This window comes from Chionomys nivalis, chromosome 3, assembly GCF_950005125.1.
Source record: "Chionomys nivalis chromosome 3, mChiNiv1.1, whole genome shotgun sequence".
NCBI lineage: Eukaryota > Metazoa > Chordata > Mammalia > Rodentia > Cricetidae > Chionomys > Chionomys nivalis.
Genome location: NC_080088.1, coordinates 46,652,011 through 46,675,993, shown reverse-complemented (window position 1 = coordinate 46,675,993; position 23,983 = coordinate 46,652,011). Strand labels below are relative to the sequence as shown.

General features: G+C 45.1%; 1 protein-coding gene across 2 annotated transcripts in view; it reads left to right on the top strand.

Moving 5' to 3' along the window:
* Positions 1-23,983, top strand: part of Sidt1 (SID1 transmembrane family member 1) — an 87,846-nt gene that overhangs the window by 50,938 nt on the left and 12,925 nt on the right. For both annotated transcript variants that reach the window (XM_057764043.1, XM_057764044.1), the window contains exons 10-21: positions 5,512-5,555; positions 10,193-10,258; positions 11,813-11,958; positions 12,702-12,775; positions 14,041-14,107; positions 16,123-16,196; positions 17,111-17,234; positions 17,391-17,508; positions 19,423-19,559; positions 20,731-20,839; positions 22,579-22,593; positions 23,755-23,831. In XM_057764043.1, the coding sequence (XP_057620026.1) occupies positions 5,512-5,555; positions 10,193-10,258; positions 11,813-11,958; positions 12,702-12,775; positions 14,041-14,107; positions 16,123-16,196; positions 17,111-17,234; positions 17,391-17,508; positions 19,423-19,559; positions 20,731-20,839; positions 22,579-22,593; positions 23,755-23,831 (1,051 nt within the window). The remainder of the gene's footprint in view (positions 1-5,511; positions 5,556-10,192; positions 10,259-11,812; positions 11,959-12,701; positions 12,776-14,040; positions 14,108-16,122; positions 16,197-17,110; positions 17,235-17,390; positions 17,509-19,422; positions 19,560-20,730; positions 20,840-22,578; positions 22,594-23,754; positions 23,832-23,983) is intronic.

Below are 23,983 nucleotides of genomic sequence, written 5' to 3'. Positions count from 1 at the left end.
TCTTGAATTCAAGGTCAGCCGGAGCTACAGAGGGATTCAAGACCAGCCTGGACAATTTACAGAGACCTGCCTCTAAACCTAAAGGAAGCAGTGGGCTGGGGTGTAACTCAGTGGCAGAATGCTTGCTAACACACAAAGCCCTAGAGTCAATACCCAGAATTGAAAGAATTTGATATTTTCCTCACTCTACAGAAATATTGAGGGTAAAATCAATAACAACTCCAAATGACTTTCAAATGGCACAGAAAATTTAATATACATATAGATGAGTACATGTTAGAAATTTAATATACAAGTAGATGATCACATACTATAAATTAACATATATGTAGATGAGTACATGGTATTCATTTAAGAAAGGAGAGAGAGAGAGAGAGAGAGAGAGAGAGAGAGAGATCACTAAAACCAGGCAGAGGCAAGACAATTGAGAATTCCAGGTCAGTCTGAGCTACTGGGTGAGATTCTTTCCAAGAAGGAAGGAAGGAATGGAAGGAGGGAGGGAGAGAGGGAGGGAGGGAGGATGAGAGGGAGGGAAGGAGAGGAGGGAGGGAAGCAGAAAGAAGGAGGGATTTCATCTGATGCCCCAGCCACTATTATTGGGATACTGTGACTGCTACTGTGTGGAAGGTTAAGGAAATTGAAGCACAGAGAGGTTAAGCAATTTGATCAAGGACTCATAGCCAGTCCCTGAAGGAGTTAGGATCTGAGCTCAGGCACCCTGGCTCTATCAACAGGCTCAGTCAAAGTGGGGCTTGGTGTAGGCATGTGACAGATGACAGTCCTGAGCCAATGAATGTGACCATCAGCCTACACCTCAGCAAGGCCATCATTTTATGAAGGCCCAAAACATTCCCGTTTTGCCTCAGACATTTCCAGGGTCACAGTAAAGAGCCAGTATTCTGCATCTTAGCAAGGCTTCCTTCCTATGTTTTAGGTCAAGGAAACAGAATTATTTCTCTTTAGCCAGCTAACATGTGCCATCAACACCGAACCAGATGAAATCGGAGCTAATGGCTCGCCGTTTGCCACCACCCCCAAAGCCGTTGTTCAGCAGCTGGAGTGAGCAGAGTCTCTAAGTTGTGTTCTGACTCTTGAAAGTTCACAGCAGATGACTTCACTACCGTCAAGTGCACAAGCGTAGACTCTTTCCAGATATAGACAAACAGAAATAGAAACCTAGAGACACAGAACCATTTGGCATTCTAAACAGGGAACTAGACTGAGGGAAAATGCTAATAGAACTTTTCCGCCATTGGACTGAGTGAAACAAAGTTTTCCACTCCACTTTGTGAAGCTCTCTCAGACTAATGCCAGTTGCTTGGTGGGCCCTTATGTTTTATCATTAACACACATGGGATTTATAGCCACACTATGAGTCCAGAGAAACACTTGTAAGGGACACGACCCTAGGTCTTGGGGAGCTAAGAGCTCCTTCCCACTTCCCTCCTGTCCCAGCTTGTATTTAGTCACCGCCCTGCCATGGACATGCAGGCTTCGTCAAGCACTGAATATGTGTTCTTGTTTTTATCACCACCCCCCCTCCCCGCTCCCAGACTCTCTTAAGTCAGACCTCCCAGTTCTGGGGACTTATCCTTATCATTGATTCTTTTACCTACTGCCATGTTGTCACTGTAAATATACAGTATACAGCAGTTGCGGAAGACCATGGGTCAGCAAATGCTTCTGTTTTGATTGATAGCTCCAAAGGACACATTTAGAAAACTGTCTTCTTTGAAAAGAAAAAAATCACAAACCATCAATTCATGTCTTCATAGTATACAATCCAGAGGCTTAGTATCATCCCAGTTGGGCTCAAGAATCTCAGCTGGATGTGGTCACAAAATATGACCTGCTGGCAGGTCAAAGAAACTGTCAATCCTAGAATGGCCTCAGTGGCGCTTGGTCGCAATACTCCAGCAGGCCAGCCTGGGACTGTGGGACCTCAGGGAAAGCACACAAGTGCAAGCCTCAGGTTATAGGCTCAGAGGTATTCCCCTTTACCTACTGGACAATGAGTGAGTCATGAGGCTAGCCTAGTTTCCAGACTAATAGACGTGTGCATGTGTCCATCTCAGCCAGCCTAGCATAGTTCCCATCTATTTTTTTTTTAAATTACTAACTAGATACTTCCTTCCTCACCTTAGCTGTGAAAATTACTTAACTCCTCTCAAGAAAAACTCTAGAAGTTTCAGGGAACTAATTCAAGCATGGGTAAAACTCATGACTCCAAATATATTACAAATTATAAATTTTCTCAGAAATACCTTCCCCACAGCATCCTTCTGGATAGAATAGTCAGGATGATCCCTACCAAGTACCAACTTGTTTTTTTAAAAACAGAAGTTAGGGGGCTGGAGAGATGGCTCAGCGGTTAAGAGCACTGACTGCTCTTCTCAAGGACCCGGGTTCAATTCCCAGCACCCACATGGCAGCTCACAACTGTCTGAAAATCCAGTTCCAGGGGATCTGACACCTTCACACCAATGCACATAAAATAAAGTTAAATAAACCATAAAAATTTAAAAAAAAAAAACAAAAAAAAAACAGAAGTTAGCAAATCCATCCTAAAACACACGTGAAGATGCAAAGGACACAGAGTAGCCAAGAGGTTTTCATTTACACATATTGTTTTCTGTATCTACTCAAGTCTGGGAACCACAAGTGAAAGAAAATATAGGCTATTTGTCCTTCTGAGAGTTGCTTAGTTCATTCAATGTGATTATTTTCAATTTCATCCATTTCCTGTAAATGACATAACTTCATTGTGTATATATGTCATAATTTTTTTATCCATTCCTCTGTTGTTCAACACCTAGGTTGGCTCTGTAACTAAGCTATTTTGAACAGTGCAGCAATAAAGATTGGTGTGAAGGTATTTCTGGGACATACAGAATTGGAATGGCAAGGGTGGGTCATAGGGTCAATCGATGTCCAGTTTTTTGAGAAGCCTCCATGTTGTTAGGGTTTTCTGTCCTGCCCAGTTCCCACAATCATTAAGTCCCAAAGATAATCACACAGAGGTCTACATTAGTTATAAACTAATTGGCCCATTAGCTCAGGCTTCTTATTAACTCTTATAACTTACATTATCCCATTATTCTTATCTATGTTAGCCACATGGCTCAGTACCTTTTTCAGTGGGGCAGTCTTTTCTTCCTTCTTCTATGTCTGGATAGGACTGCTCAAGGAACTTCCTTCTTCCCAGAATACTCCTGTTCTCATTGATCTGCCTCTACTTCCTGTCTGGTTGTGCTGCCGATACTTCCTGCCTGGCTACTGGCCAATCAGTGATTATTTAAAATATAATTGATAGAATATAGACATTTGTCCCACACCACCTCCGTGGTGATGCCACAGTGGAGGGGCTAGTTTATTTCAGCACCCGCAGGGTATAACAACTTCCCTTGTCCAGGGCTTTTCCAGTATTTGTTGTTACTCTTTGCTGTTCTTTTTCTTTTCTTTTTTTTTTTTCTTTTTTTTTTTTTGTTTGCTTTTGTTTTTCAAGACAGGGTTTCTCTATGCAGCCCTTACTGTCCTGGAACTCCCTCTGTAGACCAGGCTGGCCTTAAACTCACAGAGATCTATGTGCCTCTGCCTCCCAAGTGCTGAGATTAAAGTCATATACCACCACCACCCAGCTTGTTTTCCTGATAACTTCATCAGATAAAAACTAAGTGTGTTTTGATTTTGATTTCTCTCATGACTACTGAGGCCAACCTTTTTGTTGTTGTTGTTGTTGTTGTTGTGTGTGTGTGTTCATTGGCCATTTGTGTCTCCACTCTGGAGAACTGCCTGTTCATTTAATTTGCCCATTTATTGATTGGGTTGATTGGTTTCTTGCATAGTTCTCTCTTTTTTATTTATTCTTTTTTATTTTAGATACTAATCCTCCATCGTTTGTATAGCCTGCTAAGGTTTTATCCCTTCTTTGTTTGGTTAATTGTTTCCTTTTCTATATAGAGAGAATATACAACCAAATCTTGAATAAAAATAACAAAATTTAGAGGACTTGACACTTCCTGATATTAAAGCTCATTCCAAAGCCTTGACAATCAAGACTCTACAGCTGACACAGCCCTGTGGGCTAAAGGAGGGAGGACACGAACAAATTCTTCTGGGAAAACATTTGTATTTAGGGTATGCATGTGCATGCATGCACACACATGCCTGGGCACAGGTCACATGTGTGGAGGTCAGAAGATAACTTGTGGGAGTTATGGAGGTGTTTCTCTCCTTCCACAACATGGCTTCCAAGGGACCAAACTCAAGTTTCTGGGTTTAGCAGCAAGTGCTGCCGCCCACTGGGCTCTCGGAGGATTCAACGCCCACTTCTGGCTTCCGTGGGCATTGCACTCATGTGCCCATACCTGCACTCAGACAAATACACATACACATAAGTTTTAAAAAATCATTAAAAAATAGGTGCAAGATTTAAACAGACACTTCGAAGAAGATGCATGGATGCCTAACAAGCATGTGAGCAGCCGTTCATCAATAGTTCTCAGAGAAATGCAAATCAAAGCTGCAACGAAGTGTCCAACTCCAAAGGTTTGACATAATACAAATTTTTAAATAGAAGATGAGACTTGACAGAGTTGTAGGGAAAAAATGGGAATCCTCAGCCTTGGCTGTGGAATGTGAAACGGTGCTTCCTCTACAGCGCTTATGGAAAACCGTTCGGGAGAGTAAAACACAGAGTGGTCTCAGGCTTCCCCTACTTATATACCCAGGAGAAGTGAAGATGTATCTATAGAAAAAACTTGAACACAGTGGTCATAGCAGTGGTGTTTTACTGCACAGCAAACAGAAACAATAGGAAGTACTCATCGAGAGAAAACAAATGAAATATAGTACAGAGAGAGAAAGAGAGAGAGAGAGAGAGACACTGGAATATTACTCAACCATAAATGTATTGAAGCACCAATGCATGTTACAGTATGGATTAACCTTTAAAATATGCTGTATCAAGGAAACCAGTCAAAAAAGTTCATGTGTACAATGATTTCATTTATATAAATTGTCTAGAAGAGGTAAATTTGCAAAGACAGAAAGCAGATGGGCAAGGGCTAGGGGACAGGGGAGAAAGGAGAGTTATGTGTAACAGACACAACTCTTTGGATGGGGGCATGAAATGTTCTAAATTTAGATCGTGGTGACAGCCGTGCAAGTATTTGAATATATTAAAACATGCTGAATTGTGTGCTTTGAAAGACACGTGTTATAATGTCAAGTTTATGTCTGAAATAAGTGAATCTTAATAAACAATGTACATGCCTGAGAATGGACTCACTGGGTCATATGATCAGTCTGTTTGGCTCTCTGAGGAATTGAAAACTGTCACCCAAAGTGGCTATGCCATTTTAAAGTCCTGCCAGTAATTTCTCCAAAGGCCATTTTTAAATGATCCTGGAAGACAAATTTTCAACGGAGTGTACAGTGCAAAATGCTGAATCTTAAGAGAATGTGGACAGGTGTATATACAGATGTATTTGTATCTATGCTTGCTTGCAGGTTTCAGAGGAAATCCATTGATGGGAGCTTTGGTTCCAGTGATGGTAAGAGCATTCCTTGGTTAATTCCTAATCCCGAATAATGTTCTATGGTGCGGCCACATCCTTTTGAGCACCTTTAGCCTCTCTCCTCTTTCCCCCTTTGACTCTTATCCTCGCCTCTACAGGCTTTCTACAGAAGGCAGGGCTAGTGAGAAACAGTTTTATAGTTGGTAGCTATTGAGACCTGGGGACCACACAAAGAATCTGTACTGGGAATGCCCTTCAATTATTCATAGAGCCCTTGCCAACCGCTCATCTCTTTCAGACGTTGTCTCTGCACTAGGACGTGTCTGACTGCTCATACCTGCTTGCTGCATCCCTAAGCTGACTTGGGAAGAGCAGTAAGAACGTGTTACGTCAACCCTCATGCAGTGTGCTTTCCCTTTGAGATTCAAAAAGCTTTGTGTGTGTGTGCGTTTGTTTGTTTAAGCACCTAGAAAATCAAAATATTTGAGGCTAACAAGCACAATAAAAAATGTAATAATTGAGGAACCCAGCATAAATACCTACCTAACCCATCCTTCCACTCTGAGAATTCCCACAAAGGATTTTAATTGTCCGATATTTTTACTAAAACTTAAGACTTCACCTGTGCTCGATTTGACAAAGCCCAGCTCGTCGTGGTAAGCTCCTAGGTTGTTTAGAAGGAGTGAGAATTGAAAATGACAGATGGGATGGACTTCATCTGAAGGCAGGTGTAGTCAATATTTAGTTCTGTGTTTTCCACACGAGTCCACAGAATCCTAGAAAGATACCAACTGGCTGCTGCCTCTACCCAGCAGGATGTTCTCCCTTGGCTGGAAGGCTTTTTGGTGTTTGCCTTCGTCTTTCTTAAGAAACAGCCAGTCTGTTTCTCCAGAGCCCCTCCCTGCACCCAGGCTCTTTGTTTTAATAACCATTCAATATAACAGACTGAAAAAGACGCCTGCTCCTGGAGTGCTCAAAGGCCAAGATCTGCTTCCACTGTTGTTTATAAAATGTTTCCGTCAACCTGCCTGGAGCCCATCTTTTCTACCGCACTCCCCAGGTTTTGCCAATAATAGCAAAATATACAAAACATAAATGTAAAATATATGAAAAAAATAGGCCCTTTAGAATTTGGGCTTAAACCCAGTAGATTCAAGTTTGTTAAGTGCCCTCTGAATGGAAGGGTCTGTTGTTTCTTTCAAGGTATAAATGATGTAGAATTTTGTGATTGCTATAATCACTAAAAGAATTCATGTTCAGAAGGGTCCCTTAAACATCGAAACAGACATCAGTGGGGCTCAGGCCTGAACCAGATCATTGTTGGAAATCAGGCACGGTACAGACAGCTGAGAAGCAGAAGCACCCTGCAGATGACAACAGCAGCGAGTGACTGAAAAGATGAGGATCCGTCTGCTCACATAGATCCACATGGCAATGGCAGTCACTGCAGGATGTACTTCTATTCCAGAGGATCCCCAGCCTGCAAAGCCAGGGAGGGGAGCTTCCAGGGTAGATGGAGTGTAGTGCTCTCTTCTCCTCCTCCTCCTCTTCTTCCTCCTTCTACTCCTCCTCCTTCTTCTTTGTCCATGGCTGTGATACTTTACTTTTTATTGATTTTTATTGATTTCTATCTTTTTCTCTGCTCCCCTCCCCTTCCCTCTCCCATGGTCCCCATACTCCCAGTTTACTCAGGAGATCTTGTCTCTTTTTCTACTTCTCATGTAGATTAGATCTATGTATGTCTCTCTTAAGGTCCTCATTGTTGTCTAGTTTTCTGGGATGATGAATTGTAGGCTAGTTTTCTTTGCTTTATGTTTAAAAACTACTTATGAGTGAGTACATGTGATAATTGTCATTCTGTCTCTGGGTTACCTCATTCAAAATACTGTTTTCTAGCTCCATCCATTTGCCTGCAAAATTTAAGACGTTGTTATTTTTTTCTGCTGTGTAGTACTTCGTTGTGTAAATATACCACATTTTCCTTATCCATTCTTTGGTCGAGGGGCATCTGTTTCCCTGCCAGCCCCTGCACTCTTTCCTTTACTCTGAGGGAGAATGGGGAAGATGGGTCAAGGCTCAGATTCTTTGTGTCAATCTCAGAAGACCCCACCAACTTCTAGTGATCGCTTGGTATAGAATGTATCTATCCTTATTGTTTTTTGTTTGTTTATTTATTTATTTTCTTTTGAGGCAGGGTTTCTCTGTGGCTTTGGAGCCTGTCCTGGAACTAGCTCTTGTAGACCAGGCGGGCCTCGAACTCACAGAGATCCACCTGCCTCTGCCTTCCGAGTGCTGGGATTAAAGGTGTGCGCCACCACCGCCCGGCTGTATCCTTAATGTTAAATAAATAAGTCACTATACAGAGATAGTTGCATGGTTGGGGTGTAGCTCAGGTGGCAGAGTACCACTCTACCTTCCCCTAAACCCTGGGTTAATGCCCCCAGCACCGTATAAACTGGTTGAGTTGGGCATGCCTGTAATCTAGCACTTATTAGGTGGAGCCGGGGGATCAGAAGTCTTGCAGATCATTCTTTGAAGTACACAGTGAATTCAAGACCAGCCCAGGATGCATGAGACTTTCTCTCAAAAGAGGGGGGCCAAGTAAATGTAGTTTTAGAATTATTACTAAGTCCTCTCTCTCAGACTATAATTTTTCTCAACATCAACATTATTGACATTATAAGATTCATAATTCCTTGTTGTTTGGGATGTTCTACACACTGTTGGATTAAATACACTTCTTCCTTGTGATAACTACAAGTGTGTTGGTCACACATGGCCAGATATCGTCTTGGGGTAAAACTGGAGAATCACCAATTTACATGCTCCAGCCGCGGACCTCAGGTTGAGGACACCCAAAGAAAACAGGTGTTTTTGTCCATTCAGGAAGTAGAAAACAGGTATGCTTGCCACAGAGGGCTTTGAAACAGGAGGAGATAAGTAGCCTTTGTGTACTGAGAAGCTACAAGTAGAGCTGGCAACACCGCCAGTGTCCCATGACCTTCAAGCTTCTGGAGCTGAGCCTGGTGAGACCAGTCAGGAGAGAGCCAGAGAGGCGTGTGCTACCAGGAGACACTCACAGGAAGAACCTTGGGGGGGAAGTGAGGCTACAGAAATGTCTTTCTCTCCCATCAGCAAGACCAACTGTCTGTGAGAAGCTCAAAGCAACAGGAAACACTCCGAGGGCTGGGCTCGGAGCAAATGCTAGAAGCAGGTTCACAAAGCATTTACGTGATGACGAATGAAGTCTTCAGTAAAGTCACAGATGTTTCCAAATATTAGGTACATTCACTGAAAGTTCTTCCCTAACACAGCGTAAGACACCGCTGAGTTCCCCAGGGATGTAGCTGAGTGGTAGGGAGATTGCATGAAACATGAAAGGGCCTGGATCCAGGTCCCCAAATCATATTGAAATAGAAGAGAAAAGGAGGGAGGGAGGGAGGTAGAGAGAGAGAGAGGAGAGAGAGAGAGAGAGAGAGAGAGAGAGAGAGAGAGAGAGAGAGAGAGAGAGAGAGAGAGAGAATGAATCACTCTGAGCCCTTATGTCGGTCTTGTGACTGGTGAGAGCAACTCTCAAAAAGAGGAACTGCTCAGAACTCCCACCAACCCTTTAATATCCAAGTTCTCGGCAAAGTTCCAAGAGCAGAGAAGGAACGTTGTCTCGGATTCCCCTGATGAGTTTGGCTCCAGCAGATACTGTAGCACCAGGTCAGAGAAGCCGCCTGGATGGCTGCTAATTTGTAGCCTCGGCTCTCATTCCATTTTTCCTGAGTCTCAGAAACAGATTAACCGTAAGGAGTAACTCTTTTTCTTTTGTCACAGAGCAGACTGAAGGTACTTTCCTGTTGCAGGTGGTGGGGTGACTTCTGAGGCACCCCTGGACTCTCGGAGAAAGGGGGCCACTCTCCTTGTTACCAGGAGCCCTGGGCTTCACTGAGAATGTTAGGGTCTGCTTTAATATGTCAACAACCCATTAGGGGCAGATGGACCTGATCGACCTTCTTAATAGTCCTCAAAATAACGCGGGCTTCTCCCACGCTGTCAATTGTTGTGCTCATCACTCTTGGCTCTAGTGAGTGTTGTGATGTCCTTCTTACTTGTAGTTAGGATGCTTTAAATAAACCCCAAAACTTCTGTGGCTGTGTCTCTTCCGCACTTGCCACGGTGATTCTAGACCCACACTCCTTTGTTCCTACAACTCTGCTGCACTGCCAAGTGAACTTGTCGTGTGTAGAGTCAAGTGGTTCACATGTAAGACATTTGGGGACATATCATCTAACCTGTAACTACCCAAACATGTCACTGTAGAAACAATGCCTATCTGTACCTAAATGAGGCTGGCTATGTTTCAATCCAACTCTGTTCTTGAATATTGAAATTTTAATTTTGTGCAAGTTTTACATGCCATGAAATATTATGATAGTTCTTTTGAATTTTCTCCACAAACTAAGAGGTTTTAAAACAAGTCTTCTTTTATGGATCATACAGAAATTGGTGGCAGGCTGCATCTGATCTGTGATCCCTAATGATGATTTCCGCATTAAAGTGGGAAGAAAATCAAACTTAAAGATGGCTGCTTAGTGATTCGCCTACTCCAAGTTGTGTGGTTTTACTTCAGCAGCGGAGAATAAACCATCTCTCTCTCTGTGTGTGTGTTTTGTTTTTTGCTGCAGGAAATATGACTGTATCACATCCCATCACTGCCAGTACACCGGAAGGGAGCAACTATGGGGCAATAGGTACTTCCTACAATGAGTCCTTGGGTAGAAGTCTGTCCTTATTCTACAGAGATCAACGCAAAACTAATGAAACTGCTGTTACATCTAAAAGATGTACTGGCTGGGTATCCTGAGAAGTTCCTTCCAGCATTCTCTAGGGTTCTATTGTTCTGTTTCTTGGACCTGCTAGCTACACCTGAGCAGAACTCACTACAGTGGTTGCCATCAACATCCAAGGCTCCCTTAGGACTTAACTTTTTTATTACACTTTTATTTCTTTGTTTTGGGGTTGGAGCCTGTGCATACTGGGGATCACAGGACAACTTGCAGTGTTTGATTCTGTCCTTCAACTACGTGGGCCCCAGAGACTGAACTCAGATCTGTGGGTGGGGCAGCAAGCACCTGTTACCCACTGAGCCGTCTCACCAGTCCCTTGGGCACTGAAACGCTTATTTGTTTATCTGTAGTGTGTGTCATATGTGTGTGCGAGTGCACATGAGTGGAGGCCAGAGGACCTTTCTAGCTCACTTCTCTCCTGCTACTCTGTGGGATCTGGATCAAACTCAGGTCCTCAGGCCTGCACAGAAAGTCCTCTACCATTGAGTCTAGGACTTAAAAAACATGTCACAGCCAGCCACTGTCAACTGACCGGGTCACTTCCTTCTCAGGTGTCAGTGGAGTAGGGCGTTAGCAGACTAAAGCAGTTGCTGCGAGTTGGCATAGCTAGAGCCGAACAGTCCTTCACCTTGACTAAGTTCACACTGAGTCTACTCAGGGCCACTCAGTTGTTCACTGGGCAAGCCTAGATGTCATCAAGCAGACTGAAGGGAACCAGACCACCCCTCCACACCGGCCTCAGAAAGCAGCAGTGCCTGGGCTGCCTGACCCTGCCATGACGAATGGCGTGCCTTAAACAGTCTCCTAGAGGGCCCGTCGCACTGTTCCGTTGTTCTGGAACTCTGAGCATGTGGGCTCAGTGCAGCCTGCTTATTTTTAGTCCTGTTAAAACAGGGTTGTTTTTAAACCATCTGAACAGAAGGAATAAAGCGGAAGGTAGGCTCAGCTCATGCTCTCGAGCTGCACAGATCCCATCTGCTCTAGAACATTCCTGAGAAGAGAAGAGCCCCTCCTGAAAATGTTGTTTTCATTACATAATGATGGAAATGTCATGTGGGGGCTTTTCTGGGTAAATAGTCTGTGAAAAGTGTACAGCAGTTGGTTATGTATGTGCTAACCCACACGCATGATAGAACCTATCTATAACCCTGTATGGGTATGCTTACACATCTGTGTTCATACCTTAAAATATGAAACATGAACTACAAGCAATGCCATTTCTGCATCCAGATATCTACAGAGCAGATGCCATTCTGTTCTTTATAGTCAGCCCTAGAAATAGACACCTCAGATCTGAAATGGGAGGAAAGAAAGAATGGAGGCCACTCGAGAAGGCAGCAGAGGGGTCTGTCCAGTTGGGACCAACTTGGGCTTTTTTGGAGTGAGTAAGCACTGTGCTTTCAGCAGAGGAATGGGCTGCATAGACAGTTCTCGGCTTAAGAGAGTTTTCTGTTTCAGATGAGTCGAGTTCCAGTCCTGGAAGACAGATGTCTTCCTCCGATGGCGGGCAGCCGTGCCACTCGGACACGGACAGCTCCGTGGAGGAGAGTGACTTTGACACCATGCCAGACATTGAAAGCGACAAAAACATCATCCGGACCAAGGTACCAAGGCTCCCTGGCCGTAGCTTTTAAAATGGAAGAAGGTTTGGTAGTGAAGTAAACATCATCAGTGCCTCAGTTTCCTTAATATTTTCTTCCTTTGAAAGGAGGTTAAATCTTCTGAAGGATTTAGGTGGAACAGCGAGAGCCCAAGACAACAGCCTCTTCATCAGACGAAGCAGAACAAGGCATTCCACAGCCCCAGCACCCACGTGTTGGTGAACAGGGATCCAGCCAGATGGAAATTGAGATTTGCCCCAGGGCTGCTCTAGAACCCTTCCTCATTTCTGTGCACACCACACTTGAGTAAAGCCAGCTTCTTTCTGGCATATGTTTAATATATAGTATTTTACCTACCAAAAGATATGAGCAGAAATCACACAGTTTCACCTGTATGCAATTCAGGAGTGGCAGAATGAGCAGAACTGAAAGCTGAGCAGCCAGTATTGGAGATGTGTGAAGTGTTCAGTACTTCTGATAGGTAGGATTTCCGCATCAGCCGGACCCTGAGATGTGTGTTCAGTACTTCTGATAGGTAGGATTCCTGCATCAGCTGGACCCTCAGTGTGCCAAGAATGGGAGTATTTTTTTATCGCAGTATCTGGAGAAAAGCAAAATTAAAGGAAACATCTTGATGAATAATGTTAATCTTCGGGGGACTAAACTGGACTTTCTAAGGTTCTCCCTGTGTCCTATACAAGAAAAGCCAAGCTCAGCTCTGCATTCTCTTCTTGTTGGTGTCTTAGGTATTCCTGTACCTGTCGGATCTGTCCAGGAAGGATCGCAGAATTGTCAGCAAAAAGTCTAAGATTTATTTTTGGTAAGTAGATGACCAGTGGGATCCTGGTTCCCTCAAAAATACTGAATTACTTCAATCCATTTGTTTTGATGCATGTGTGCACGGCAGTGCTAGAGATCAAACCCAGGCCCCCACTTACCAGGCAAGGCAAGTCCTCTACCACTGAGCTACAGGCTCAGCCTCTGCATTGTTTAAATTTAAATTTTTCTTTGTAAAAGCTACTACCACTTCTATCGTGAGGAGTTAGTGTTTAAAAAGGCATGCTATGGATGGCGATGCCTCCAACTTGTAACAAAAAAGACCTGCAATGTGGCCACAGTCATGGCATGTTCTTCCACCCAGTCAAGAGGATGAGCTGCCTGGAGAGGGGCTTCCCTCTGCCTAGAAAGCTCTAAACTGTGGTCTTTTGTCACACACACACAAACACACACACACACACACACACACCCTCATTTTTACTTTTCTGGAGAATACTCCTACTTCTGGAAGCAGACGTTAGAATGAAGTCAGGGAGCCAAATGGAATTTCGTAGCTGAGCTATGTTTTGGAACTAAGTGTTATTTAAGAGTCTCCACAAAGCTGAGCAGTGGTGGCGCACACCCTTAATCCCAGTACTCGGGAGGCAGAGGCAGGCGGATCTCTGTGAGTTTTAGGCTAGCCTGGTCTACAAGAGCCCCCACAAGTTATTCCTCGATTGTTCCTTGCACTCTCACCATATTTAATCTAACAATGTATGTTTGGTATGATTTATATAGATGGTATGGTTAGAGAAGAAGTAGATTTTTGTTTTACAAATGGTTGTACAAAGATGAAGAAAGGAGGGGGAGGAAGAACTTCAGCTTCTTGAGTGCCAATAGTTAGTGTAAAATACTAATTTCAGCTCAGCATGAGGGCATTGTCTGTAACCACAGCTCTTGAAATCACTACAGGTTCAAGACCAGCTTTGTCAAATAGCAAGTTCTAGGCCAGTCAGGGCTACACAGCAAGATTCTGTCTCCAGCAAATTAAATAACTGAATGATTCGATGATTTCAGTTAACAGTGCAAGGATTCTTTGCTAGAACCAAACCAATGGCAGTAACTCAGGTAAGTTTTATTTGCTTCCCTATGTCCACTTTGTCCACCTGTCTACCAAACGTTCACATGCACAGGAAAGGACAGGCAGACTTCAGAATCAGGAGCCCTACCCCCAGCGCCTCCAAGCTAAGCGTGGAGTTGTAAGGTGGACAAGCTGAGCAGAGTCCAGTGTTATCCTGGGGTCACCGTGTGTGGTTCATTCTTTCGTAGGAACATCATCACCATCGCTGTGTTTTACGCTCTGCCCGTGATGCAGCTTGTTATCACCTACCAGACGGTAAGTGCTGCGCAGGCGCCCACCTTCTGTCTGTAGGGAAAGTCATCACTGGCTCACGGGGAACCGTTTAGCTTGGGAGCAGTTCAAAAACTAATTTATTAAAGATTATTATTTTTTTTAATTTCCCCCATCTCATGTGTGTGTGAGTACAAGAAACACAGAGAGAGAGAGAGAGAGAGAGAGAGAGAGAGAGAGAGAGAGAGAGAGAGAGAGAGATGCCTGAAGAAGCAATAGGTACTGAATCTCCTGGAACTGAAGTTACAGGCATTTGTGAGTTACCTGCCATGGTGTTGTGCACCGAATTCAAGTCCTTTGGAAGAGCAGTGTGTGCTTGTAACCCCAAAGCCATCTTAGCCACTCTTCAGTCCAAAGTACTATATTTTTTGGTTAATTGTTTTTTGAAACAGGGTCTCTCTATTTAGTAGCTCTGGCTGTACTGGAACTGGATATATAGATCGGGCTGGCTTGGAAGTCATAGAGACCCACCTGCCTCTGCCTCCCATGTGCTAGGATGAAAGGCGTACACACCAGCCTCCAAGAGATTTCCCATTCCGGTTCCAATTGGGCTTCTCCATTAGCTACTTCATCTCTGAGACCTTTTCTACTTATTTCCCAATTATTTCAGCACAAAAGACCTGGCACCTTATGTTGGGCCTTACCAACATAAAAGCAGTCATTCAGCCATGATGTCTGTCCATGGCACCTCTTATTTGTCATTCTGAGTGTGTGGCCGTCAGGAAACAGTGAGCAGAGTAAATAAAGTTCTAGACTAATGGACTTGGGCTATAGTTCAGTGGGGAGAGTTTGCCTAGAAGGTGTGAAACTGTGTTCAACTCCAGCACCTCACAAACAAATGTAACATGCCCGTGACCCCCGCAGGAGGAACAAGGATGCCAGAGGATCAGAAGTTCAAGGTCATCTCAGCTAGGGAGTTCAAGGCCAGCCTGGGCAACTAACGTGAAATGCCTAAGAAAGTAAAACAAAATAAGATCTCCAGACTTGTCAAAGGAAGCCAGAAGTCTAATTTAGCCTATACCTGCTCATTGGGGATAGTCTATAAAACTACAAAAAGCTCTGCAAGGGACTGGAGAGATGTCTCAATAGCTAAGAACACGTGTAGCTCTTGTAGAGGTCTTGGCTTCCCAGTGCCTCTCACAACCGTCTGTAATTCCAGTTACAGGGGAATCCAGCACCCTCTTCTGACCTCTGTGGATGTCAGGCACATGGGCAGTACACAGGCATACATATAAGCAAAACACTGATAAACACAAAATAAATAAATCTTTTTCAAATGGTTTAAAAGCAGTTTCATGGAACTAACAAATTATTAAACCAACAACAAAACATTAAAAATTGCATGAAAAATTTCGCACTAAAACAGCTGGAGAATGCCCACTGCTCCTTCACAGAAACTCTGGATGCAAGTTACCAAAGTAGGAATTTAATTGGGATCCATATTTCTAAGTATAAATCTTCTAAAATTATGAGATCTGAGAAGGCCCATTTAGAATGATATGTGGCTAAGGACATTATATGCACCGTCCTCAATTTTTTGCTATGTGTTAAAATCACCTGGGGCACTTTTAAGAATCACAGGGTCCAGGGTGGTACCACAACACCAAGTAGATCAGAGCCTCAGGAAGTAGAACCATGCATCAGTGTTGCTGAAATCCTCTGTGATTTCTGTGCATAGCCAAGCCAGTGATGTAAAATATTTAATCCATTCATTCTCATTACACAATGAAGACAAAGTCTCTATGAGGTTTGAACACCACTGTTTATAATCTAAACAGTCTCTCCATCCATGGCAACCCTGTCAGAAGCTCAGCTTGCTAGGATTTGGGTAGGTTCTTGATGGAGAAGGAGCTAGACAAGGAAAACTAGATACTTCTCCCCGGGTGCCGGCGAATGGGACGTCTCCATTTCCTCCAAGCCCGTTCTGTTCTTGGTGACTTTGGGCAGACTCACAGGATGGGGAAAAGTCACACTTCCTCTTCTCTCCCTTGATTTTATAGGTGGTAAATGTCACTGGCAACCAGGACATCTGCTACTACAACTTCCTTTGTGCCCACCCCTGGGGCGTCCTGAGGTAAACTTAGCCCACTGGTTCCTCATGAAGCAGTAGTCTTTCTGTCTGGCTTAAGGTTTTGCAAGCATGAAAAGCAACTGAAGAAACTACCCTAGTCAGGACAAAGAGGAATTAAAGTCAGATGTAGAGACCAGGTACGCTTCTCTCCCAGACGAAACCCCTAAGAGTGGCCTGCTGAGGAGTGGACAGTGAGGTTTTTAAAAGCCAGATCCCCAGTTATGGGCGGCACCTGCCCTGAACTTGAGTTAGTGGCCAGCTCTCATTCAGTCTGCTCAGTGAGAGGTAGGCATTATTAGCGCCACCATTTTAGATGAAGATGCTAAAACTTAGACGGGTAAGGTTTGCTGAATTTGGTTTCCTTATTTCTTCGTAATGCCAGAGTTCATCCACAAACCTAGCTATTCTAAAGCCCCCAGAACTTGGTGAAAGAAAATTTCTTCCTGAGACGTAGAAACCCAACTTCTCGCTACAGAGCAGAACCAGTCTTGATTTCCTGAAATACAGCCACTGTCAGTGATGCGTCTGCACTTACCCTGAAATCCACAGTCGGCGACCTGAATATTGACACTCCATGGGTCCGCCGATGAGCGTCATAGGTGGAGCTTAAATTCTTGTCTGTCTCTGGACCAGCTCTTTATCAGGACTCATGCTTTGCTGGGGCTGTGAGGACAAGAGATGATCAGGCCGGTGTTAGGGATGGTGAACAGACATCCCTGAGAAGATACAGTTAGGTTAAGTCAAGTGAGCATCTTCAAATCAGGAAGTTAGATTAAAGAGGACTCCTGGTGATTGTCCAAGCCTGAAGGCCCAGGGAAAGGTCGGTAGTGAAAGGCACCAAATGCTGAGATTCCCAGCTCATTTTTGCATGGATCCCCGTGATGGCTCTCACACTCATTTCTCACTCCTCTCCATAGTGCCTTCAATAATATTCTCAGTAACCTGGGCCACGTGCTCCTGGGCTTCCTCTTTCTGCTGATAGTGTTGCGCCGGGACCTGCTCCATCGAAAAGCCCTGGAAGCTAAAGACATCTTTGCCATGGTGAGGAGAAACTGCGGCAGACCAAAGGCACAGACTGGGAAGTCCCAGAAAGAGGAGGGACGTCTGGCTTGGTGACGGAGGATAAGCTGTGTGTAGAGCCACTGAGGCCACCATTCAGGATTGTCTGCTTACTAACAAAGCTTCTCCTTTTTCCAGGAGTACGGGATTCCCAAACACTTCGGTCTGTTCTATGCCATGGGCATTGCGCTGATGATGGAGGGCGTCCTCAGTGCTTGTTACCACGTCTGCCCGAATTACTCCAACTTCCAGTTCGGTAATTAGAACGTATATCAGTGATAGATTTGAGTTACAGGAGTCTTATCCTGGAGCCCTTCCAAAAACATCAAATTCATACTTGCAGGCATTTGGGGTGAGCTAAAATGATCCAAATGTACCTTGCCACTGAGTGAGATTTCTGTGTACTATACCTTTAATTTGTTCTCTCTGACGATTAGTCTAGAAAACACTCTACACTGAATGCTAATGCCACGGTGACACATAGTGTCAGTGGCCAAGCTAAGTATCATTGCCCTTCAGGCTTCCCTTGGTGTAACTTACATAGTTGAGTATTTAGCCCGCTCTGGGGAGGGGCGGGGGAATAACAGAATGCTCCATTTACAATTAACTAAACGATAAGGCCATCACATTGACTGCTCACTGTCTGGAAGGTAGAGGGAGAAAGGGCATTGTGACTGGTTCACCTGAGGGCTCTGCCCCTATTTTCCCCGTGTGACCCTTTGTATGTCCCTAGCCTGTGTGTTGGTTTTCTCCCAAGGGTAACTTCTCTCATGATGGCCAAATGTGTCCATAGCAGAACCTGATTTTAAGTCTCCTTCTCTGGGTTCAGAGCAGGTTCAAGGTGGCCTGTACTTAGAGCGAGGAAACATCTTCCTAAGAAACCTCAGGATAAAGTTCCCTCATACCTCAGCATCTCTAAAGGTCATAGTACATTCCTGAATCATTCCTTAGGTAATGGTTAGCTCAGGTCTAGGCTGCTACATCCATCAGCAAAGGAAATTGGGTTAACTTTGGACCAGTCAGACCCATCCCTTCCAAGAGTAGGGTTAGCCTCTCTGAGGCTGGAAGGATGTATAGTTCTGATTGGAAAGATGGCAGATATCAAGTTAGTATTAAAATAATATTAAGAATGAATGAGAGTGGTGGTCTCTGCCTGTAAATTTAGCACTTCTGGGAAACTGAGGTAAGAAGACCTCCGTTACTAGACTACATAGAGTGAGAGCCATCTAAAAGAGACACAAGAAGAGAATAAAAATGAGGAAAATAAAAGCTATACACTCCCGCTCACACTCAAATATAATGATATTTTAAGTAGTCAATTTATATTTTTTTGATACAAAATCTCACTCTGTAGCCATGGTTCTTCTAGAATTTGTCATGTAGACCAGGCTGGCCTCAAACTCACAGAGATCTGTTGGTCTCTGCCTCCTGGATGCTGAGATTAAAACTCTGCCGCTACCACGACCCACAGGACTTTTTAATTGCCTGGCTTGTGCACCTTCTGTTTTCTGTTTGACAAATTTCTCCTCAGAATGTTAATTCTCACCCGCGCTAGCTGTGCGAGAGCTTTTATTTCCCACAGAGCCCTTAGCATTGGCCACCGACAGGCTTGTCTGTATTTTACGGAAGTTTTGAGTAGCATGGGTGTCACATTGTTGTTTTGCTTCCTATCCCCATGACGGAAGGGACAACAGCTTAGCCTCATTTAGTGAGTAGCTGTCTCCCCCAGTAGGCTATCACTGCTGTACATGGAGATGCAGCAGTGACCGTGGCTACATTTCGGAGTGCTGAGAACAGCCCCCCCCCCCCCACACACACCCTCATTACTCTCACTCTGCCTAAACTATCACCATTACAGGATTTTCTGTTTTGTCACCGTTGTCCAATGTAAGGTTTAGAGTGCACATCCCCTTGCAAGCGAGGCAGCTGCTTACCTACCCCATCAGATGTTTCCCTTCTGTGAACCAAAATACATTGGCGTGTGGCAAAGGGTTAGAAATAGGAGACACGGGATCTTCCTAGAGGATGTGCCCTGAAGGACTGTTGTGTGAGAGATCTCTACACGGCAGCAAATAGTCCGCTAACTGAAGCCAGGGGCCAGGTAGAAGCTGAAGAGAAGCTGGGGTCTTATTGCCTATCACCCACTGAACTTTTTGGTTTGGGTCCTCAGACACTTCCTTCATGTACATGATCGCGGGTCTCTGCATGCTGAAGCTCTATCAGGCCCGCCACCCAGACATCAATGCCAGCGCCTACTCTGCCTACGCCTCCTTCGCGGCAGTCATCACACTCACGGTCCTCGGAGTGGTGGGTCCCTCTCTGTCTGCCTCAGTCTGGCTCTGGAGAAGTGTCCCTTTGGGGGGGTGGATTTTGCTCTTTGTGTCTCTCTGTTGGGCTTCGGGTGTGTGGATTTGGGTCTCTTCATGGCACTCTGGCTGGGTTACTAGCTGAAGGATTCTAAGCATGTGATAATTGCCTGTAAAAAAGCTGAGGGTGGTTTTTATATACAAATGGAGGAGTCTGAATCTTGTCAAAACTGGAATCAGTAATCTAAGTTGATTGGATAAACCAACCCAAGAGACGAACTATGTTTAAACGTTAGTGGACAGCAGTTGCCGGCCACCTTTGGTTATTTGAAGAGCATTCTCCCCAGCTCTGGACCAGCTGCCCCTCCACTGTTGTTCTGCTACCATTCTATCTCTCCTGCCTTTGTTTTCATTTGACTAGATAACCATTGTTCTTTCTGTCCACTGTACAGAAAGAGCCCTGTGCGTTTTGAGGTAAGACAACAAAATGCACGTAGGGCTAGGTGGCTTTTTAAAAACAGATTTATTTATTCTTTGACAGTTTCATACCATCAAACACATCCACCCCAATTCCCTCCTCCCACCCCTTTAAGCTACCCCCAACACATTCCCCTCCAAACCTTCACGTCTTCTTCGTTTTTATGTTTTTATAACCTACTCAGTCTAATGGGTGCTGTATGCCTGAGAATGGGTATAAGGCCATCCACCTGTGCGTGAACACTACCAATAGCTACACACCACCTCACAAAATGACTCTCCTCCCCCAGCAGTTAGCAACTGCCAATAACTCCTCAGCTAGGGGTGGGGCCTCTTGAGCGCCTCGGGCTCGGTGGAATGCTGGTTGGCCTGATCTTGTGCAGGTCTTGAACAGACAGCCACAGCTTCAGTGAGTTCATGACTACAACTGCCTTGTCATGTCCAGAAGACATTCGTCACCATCCTCCAGCTCTTGTGTTCTTTCCACACTCCCCTCCCACGTTGTTCCCTGAGGCTTATGGCTGGTCTATAGAATGTGCTGTTTAGCCAGCACGCCCACAGTTCTCTGCCTTAGCTGCAATCCACTGCATATAAAGAAGTTTGGTTTGCTACTATAAGCCCCAACAAGAGACAGTGGTCATACAGAGTTCTCTGAGGAAACCCCAGATCACACTAACCCGCTTCTTTATCCCTAGGTGTTTGGGAAGAACGATGTGTGGTTCTGGGTCATCTTCTCTGCAGTCCATATTCTTGCTTCCCTGGCCCTCAGCACCCAGATCTACTACATGGGCCGTTTCAAGATAGGTGAGTAAGCACAGGCACTGACTTCCCCAGGGAAGCCAGCATAGGCTCATCCCTCCTCCTCCGTGACAGTGCTACTCACCAGCATGAACATGGGCTGTTCAGTTTTCTCTAAGAACGGCTTTCTCCTTGTAGATCTACCCTTCCTTAGATAGTGTAGCTCCCAAGAGCATTTGATAGGTGTTCTCATTATTCCAGACCAAAATCTGGAAAGTCATGTAAACTGTCAAAAAAACTGACTCTGAGTCTTGTTCTACTTTCTCCCAGATTCATGAGCACAGAGTTAGGTAGTGGTGCTGATCCCTGTCACCGTCCTGTCATACCAATGGCAGTGACGTGCAAGCAGTGATATATCACTGGCTCATAAACATCTTAGACAAGAGGAAAAATTTTTATGAGGACCATGCAGCGATTTTTGAGGGTCACAGCAGGAAAGAGTTGTTACATACAAAGATTGATGAAGATTTACTCATGAAATGATGATTCACAAGACATGCATGGTGAGAGGTATGTTAAGGGGTCTCTCTGGGCAACCTGGGGTTAATAGCAATGCAGCCCTCACTGTCCTTATTTCTAGAACAGGGATAAAGTGGTCACTACAATGTGTCACAGAGAGGAAGTCCCTCTGAAAGGAACTTTGGTTGATAGACAAGTTCAGTCTGAGGCAGCCTCACAGGGAGGTCCCCCACAAATGTTGCGGGAGAGAGGTGTATGGCAGTGGGAAGGGCATCTGGAAGCTAGACTTTAGTTTTAAGTTCTGTACCCACAGAACCATCCTGAGGTGGTTTTAGATGTAGCAAAACCTGCTGTTAGAAATAACAGGTGGCAGGTTTGTCTAACGGCAGCAGGACAGCTACAGTACCATGGCCATAGGCAGCATGATGGGACGTTGAAGAGAGACAGATTCTTCAGGTTGCCAAGAATTTCATTGGAGAGAGTCTAGGGCAGGGTTCTGAACGGTGGTGGCCTTCAGTTCCAGAGGACAAAGGGAATGCCTTGCTCTTACAGGCTCCGGGGAGAGGGAGTGGGAGATCATGCCATATAACCCAGCCTATGTGTTAGGAGTTACAAGTCAGGAAGGCACCAGATAAAGTTAGAAGCTGGACCTGCTGTCACGGGCGAGGCTGGGCTTGCAACTGCAAGGCGGATGGAGGCTGAAGGCCACAGGAGGATAGTGGGGAAGGACTTGAGGACTGTGACCTAACAGCTGTTTCCATGTGCCAAGGATTTTGTTTCAAGTCAGCCCACAGGCAGGAAGTTGCCTTGACAGACAGTGATTCAGCCATATCTAACCTCTCCACACAGTTCCTCGACACCTTTGCTTTCTAATTACACATTCCTTTCTCTCTGGTTCTCGGGAGAGCTCATAGGAAAGGCAGCTGTGCACTGCAAGGCAGAGCATGTTATATAGGTGGGCAGAGCCACTTGTCCAGACCACTGCTGCATCCTCCGCTCAGAACCTAGGAGTTAGACCTCGTGGGTTGTTCATAAGAGAAGATGGGTTCCTGAAGTGGGAGGGGAGAGAAAGGCTTCTCTGCCTGTTCTTCAGGGAGGGGCTTTCTGAGTGTCGGAGACAGGTAGAGTCCTTGTCCTTCATGGGGGAACATGCATCACTTTTACAATATGAAGTAATGCCATCATTTTAAGGAAAACAGACAGAGGGAGAGGTGATTTACCTGTGTGGCCTCCTTCTTACAGCTCATCTCTCTCTCTTCTTTCCTCTCTGCTTCCCACTGATTCAGATGTGTCTGACACAGGTAATGTCCTGCGGCCCTTTGTAGGGGTCTGAACTGTTTCTAGACCCTCCTGGCTGTCTCTGCCTCCTACCTTTCCCTTCCAGGTCAGGCAGTGCATGGGAGGGGGATTCAGAGTAAGAGTCAGTAGGCAGTCTGCATCGCAAACCATGCTGGGCTCCATGCCTTCTGGGTTATCACATGGCTAGTCTCCTTTCTCCTGGGTTAGTTCACCCCCGAGCCTAGCCTGAAAGGGGAGGGAGAGACCCGACAGAGCTGGGCATCCACGCCCAGCAGTGCTGGCTCTGGGTCACGCTTTTGATGTCAAGACATGAAGAGCTCACAGGAAGAGAGCCTTCCTTTGACCTAGACTCTTACGCTGACCTGACGCCATTCCGTTCCGACCATGCCTTTTGCAGGATCCTTTCTGTGTTTCTCGCCCCCTCTTAACTTACATTCCTTAATAATCCTGCATCCTGTTTCCAGACCACTGTTCTTTCTGTCCATTCTTAGCACAGCCCGGGATCTCTTGATTCAGAACTTAGTAACTCATGACTGCACCGAGAAGTGAAGGCTGGAACTTTTACAAGTTAAGGTCTCCAATCCCCACTACGGAGAGCAAATGTTTTAAGGTAGACTCAAGGGTTCCACTACATCTCCACTGACAGGAAACCTCACCAGAGTGACCTTTAAGCTTAGCCGAAGGAAGCACAAGGGTGGCAGCTGCCTTTCCATTCTACGATCCAGGCACCTGGCACACCCTCCAAGACAACAATGTTTTCTCGAGCAGTAGTTCTCAACTTTCCCATTGCTGTGACCCTTTAGTGCACTTCCTCATGTTGTGGTCACCCCCAGCCACACAATTATTTTTGTTGCTACTTCATAACTGTAATTTTGCTTCTGTTACAAATCTTAATATCAATATCTGTGGTTTCAGATAGTTTTAGGCGACCCCTTTGAAAGGGTCGTTTGACCCCCAAAGTGCTTGCTCCCTGTGGCTTGAAAACTGCTGTCCTAATCATGTATTTACTGCTCACCTATCAGGCGCAAAGCAGTCTCATGCCTTTTAATCGAGTGCCGATGGCACCCTTCTTACCCCCAGTCATCTGAGACGTGACCGTCACGTCACTTCCCAGTATATGTATTTTCTCGGTGTGTTTTCATCATGTAATTGTGTCAACACAGATCTGGGGATCTTCCGGAGGGCAGTTATGGTGTTCTACATGGACTGTGTGCAGCAGTGCAGCAGACCTCTGTATATGGTACGTGCATACTCCTGTGTTCCTTGGCCAGCTCCCAGAAAGCTGAAGGGCAGGGGGAGGGGGGGCAGGCTTGGGGCAGTGACTCAAACCTCCAGAAAGCCAAAGAACCAGATGGCCTGAGGTGGCTGTGGTCCAGTCAGTGGGGAAAGAAT